At 63.6% G+C, this 3,873-nt stretch overlaps 1 protein-coding gene across 1 annotated transcript in view; it reads right to left on the reverse strand.

Moving 5' to 3' along the window:
* The window catches only part of H696_00956 (hypothetical protein), a gene marked incomplete at its 5' end in the record, with an annotated part of 4,369 nt that continues 496 nt past the window's right edge, over positions 1–3,873 (reverse strand). Inside the window, 4 exons of the mRNA XM_009494845.1 lie at positions 1–997; positions 1,157–1,576; positions 1,756–2,118; positions 2,298–3,708. Coding sequence (XP_009493120.1) covers positions 159–997; positions 1,157–1,576; positions 1,756–2,118; positions 2,298–3,708 — 3,033 coding nt within the window. The 3' untranslated portion in view covers positions 1–158. The remainder of the gene's footprint in view (positions 998–1,156; positions 1,577–1,755; positions 2,119–2,297; positions 3,709–3,873) is intronic.

Here is a 3,873-nt window from a genome sequence, read left to right on the forward strand (position 1 = left end):
GGGGGGGGGGGGGGGGGGGGGTTAGCCCCTTCCTTGGTCAGAGCCCTGCCAGCGCCCAGGTACAGGCACACATCTCCACACCGGCGCTCACCCACACATAGTCGTGGAGGGGCGCGACTGATCACCGCCATCCGGCCAGGTAGGGAGTCCCCCAGTGTCTAAAGCTCCTGGTAGTAGAAGGAGATGGGCTTGTCTTCCGACAGGCGAAGAACGCAAATGTCTGAGAAGCGGCCGGCAGCCGAGGAGGAGGAGGAGGAAGAGGAGGAGGAGGAGGAGGTAGAAGCCAATGAGGAGGAGGAGGAGGATGGTGAAGCCGAGGCCGAGGAAACTGACGATGCGCCATTCCCACCTCCGGCCGACATGGCGGACTCCTCGTCGGCCACGGCCAAAGAAATGGAGCCCGTGCTGCTGTTCAGCTCCGGGGGGGTATCTGACGCGACAGGCGTCACCGGGCTGGATGGTTTGGAGGACCTGCTCCCGCCAAAGGCTCCAGCCAAGCCAGACCGCAGAGCCGACACACGTGAGGACACACTCGAGGGTGCCGGCGAGGAGGGTGCTGTGGGCTCGGCAGACAGAGCACCATTCGCTTCGGGCAGATCCGTGGCCGAGGGTGGCCCAGAGCCAGCCACTGTCCCAGAGGAGGATGGCACCGAGCTGAAGGTGGAGATGATGAGATCGGTCTGGCCCTGAAGCATGAGGAATTGCACCCGGCGCCAGGAGTTGACGGTCCCCTGGCCGGACCCGCCGGCCGACGAGGACCCAGACCCGCTGACCATGCCACCCACGCGGCTGAGAATGGATGTGGGCTGGTACTGCGGCACTGACCGACGGATGGTCTGCAGCAGATCGCCCGAGCGGAAGTCATACACTTCCATCGATCCGGCCAGGAAGCAGACAACCAGTTGCCCCAATGGCAGGGCGAAGGTGGGGGAGGTCTTCCACTGGACGAATGGACTGATCGGGGCAAAGGTGAGGGGATCAATATAGAGGCAGCCGCCTGTTGTAGATGGAGCCCGGGGGGGAGGAAAGTAGTGGTGTGTGTGTGTGTGTGTGTGTGTGTCAGTCGTTGGGAGGGGCAGAGAGAGAGAGAGCATGCAAGGAGATGATGTGTGCGTGTGTGCGTGTGTGCGTGTGTGCGCGCATCCGTGTGACATACGCTGGAAGGCAGCAAACAGAGCCCCATCGGTGTTGATTGGGCCAATCGAAATGGGTGGTCCAGTCTTGTCGGTGATGGCGAAGGGCACCACCTCGGCCGTGTCGATGTTGATGAAGACCGATCGGCTGACGCACATAACCGCCAGGGCGACGATGCGCGCCGCCGGGTTCGGGCTCGGCGAAGAGGGGGCCACAAGGACCGAGGGAAGGACCTCGCGACTGGCTTTGGTCCGGGAGCCACTGCTGTGGGCATCGGTCCCGGGGACCGGTCGGCTGACAATCGGCTCCACATACCGGACCTTCTCCGGCGAGTAGAATTCCTTGATCTTCATGAACTTATTGAAAGGATACTCGGCCCACATGAAGAGAAAGATCGAGTGCTTGACACCGGCCACAAGGAAGGCCGTGTTGCGCGCGCGGACTGTCGCCATAGGGCCGGAACATGCAGGCAAGCCGGTTAGCAAAGCCACAGCAGGCGGGAAAATATCTCTCTCGCTCTCTCTCTTTCCCTTTCTGCCTCTCCTCCTCCCCCCCCCCATCCCTCCCCGCCTCCTACCCTTCCACAAGCTGAGAAGGCACAAGGGAAGCCCCAACACGCACCGACGGAAATGTGGTATGTGTCCTTGGTGTTGGCCAAGGTCACGTAGACCGGATCCGCGCGTCGGAGATTGAAGCGCAGCGATGATAGTCCGGAAGTCAGGCGCTCGGTACGACTGCCCCCACGCTGCTCAGAGGCCGGGGCAATGTCGTTCACGGGCAATTCCTCTCCGGCAGCCAGGGCAGCCAGCACGTCCAGGCGGTACATGCGAATCTGCCGCTCCCGGCCGCTGATGACCATCAGCACGCCATATGCTTCGAGGACGATCAACTTGTCGAAGCGCTTGTCGGCCACCAGGGTGATGACTCCGCCGCCCTCGGTGAGCTGGAACAGGCCCTTCGGTGTGCCAATGAGGTAGGAGTTTTCTGTTGGTCGAACCATCGTACCCAATGGGAAGGCGGGCAGCAGAGTTGGCGCCATTGGCGTCGCCACGGGCGAGAAGGGAAAGAAAACGAAGCACGACCAGGTCAGAGGGAGAAATAGAGAGAAGACGGAGAGACAGGACAACGGGGATGCAGGGGCGCATCGAGAGCGGTCGACATACCCCAGCGCGAGCAACACAGGATCTCGAACTCGAAGTTCCGCGCCAGGATCAACAGGCGGACGGACAAATAGTGCGACAGATCCGTCGGGCCAAGGACCATCGACTCCAGCTCGCGAAGGGTGTCCGGACAGCTGGATGAGGTGCCCCAGCGATGCGCATCCGGCGTAGCGCGCGGGTTAAGGCGAGTCGTGCCGCGCGAGAAGGCGCTCCCACCAACTCCCGAGCGCGCGGACCCAGACAAGGAGGGCCGGCGACGGACGACCGCATCGTACAGGGCCTCGTCATCCTCGTCGATGGCTGGCACGCTGGAATCCGCCGAAGCACCGGTGGGGTCGGCCGCTCCAGAGCCACTCGCGGCCGAGGAAACCGACACCTCGGTCATAATGCGGCTGATGGCTTCGACATCGGACACGGCCGCCTCCAGGGCGGAAACCATGTTGCGGGCTGGGCCATCACCGCGGGGCTGCGGCTTGTCTGGCAGGGCGAAGTCCATCTGGGCCGCGGTGCCGGGGCTGCTGCCCCCTACACCGGCAGGGGAGACCATGGACACGGGACGCGAGGGGCTCTGCTTGGGGGGAAGTTGGTCGGCGCCGGTCGGGCGCAGGCCCGCGTCAAAGTGCGGGCTGCTGTAGGAGATGATGGTGTGTGGCCGGAGGGGAGCCTGATGCGACGAGGAGCCGGGCTTCGGGGGCAAGTGCTGATGAAGGGCTCCCCCGGCCGCATGGGAACCGGGCCCGGCATGGTCGCCCTCAACATAGTACGGCTCGGTGGGCGAGAGAACCGGTCGGAAGAGGGGATCCGAGGCAAAGTCCCCGCCGGATACCTGCTCGCTGACACCGGTGACCCGCGACCGGCGCGAAACGGAAACCTTGCGCGCGAGTTGGTCACCCAGCTGCTGCTGCTGCTGCTGCTGCTGCTGCTGCTGCTGGTACTGGTGCTTGTGGTTGGCTGGATCGCTGATGAGTGTCACATCCGGTGACGTGACACCATCACCATTGGTCAGGCGGGCCTCGCGACAAAGTGCGGCGTCGCGTTGCTGCGCATGCATGGCACTCTGGAACTGCTGCTCCTCGGTGATCTCCTCGAAGAAGCGCTCCAAATACTCGGCGAGCACATGCTGCTGGACCTTCGGGGCGCCGAAATGCCCTCCGGGCAGCGTGTATGACCGGTGCGCAGTGGTCAGGAAGACATGGGCGGAGAGTTGCTCGGCCGTTGGCCGGTGGGAGAAGTCCTTGATCAGGGCGAAGCGCAGGAAGTCGCGGAAGTTCTTTGACCACCGCCGGGGATGGGTCAGGGTGGGCGACACACGCGACGGGATCATGTTGAGGGCCTGCATGGGGTGAATGTCCGCCAAGGGGGGGCTCATCTCGGCCATTTCAATTGCCGTGATAGCAAGGCCCCAAGTGTCACACTGGACGATTGTCAAACGGCGCCCAGAGGTGCGTTTGTCAGTTGGGACACATCATTGTCGGGTCAGTGTGTGGCGAGAGACAGCAGGGCGAGTATGGGAGCGAAGGGGCGTGGGAGAGCATGGCGGGGCCGGGCCAAGGTGTGAGACGGGTGGAATCGGGGAGGG

The sequence above is a fragment of the Fonticula alba genome (assembly GCF_000388065.1).
Source record: "Fonticula alba strain ATCC 38817 unplaced genomic scaffold supercont2.1, whole genome shotgun sequence".
In the NCBI taxonomy this organism is placed as follows: Eukaryota; order Rotosphaerida; family Fonticulaceae; genus Fonticula; species Fonticula alba.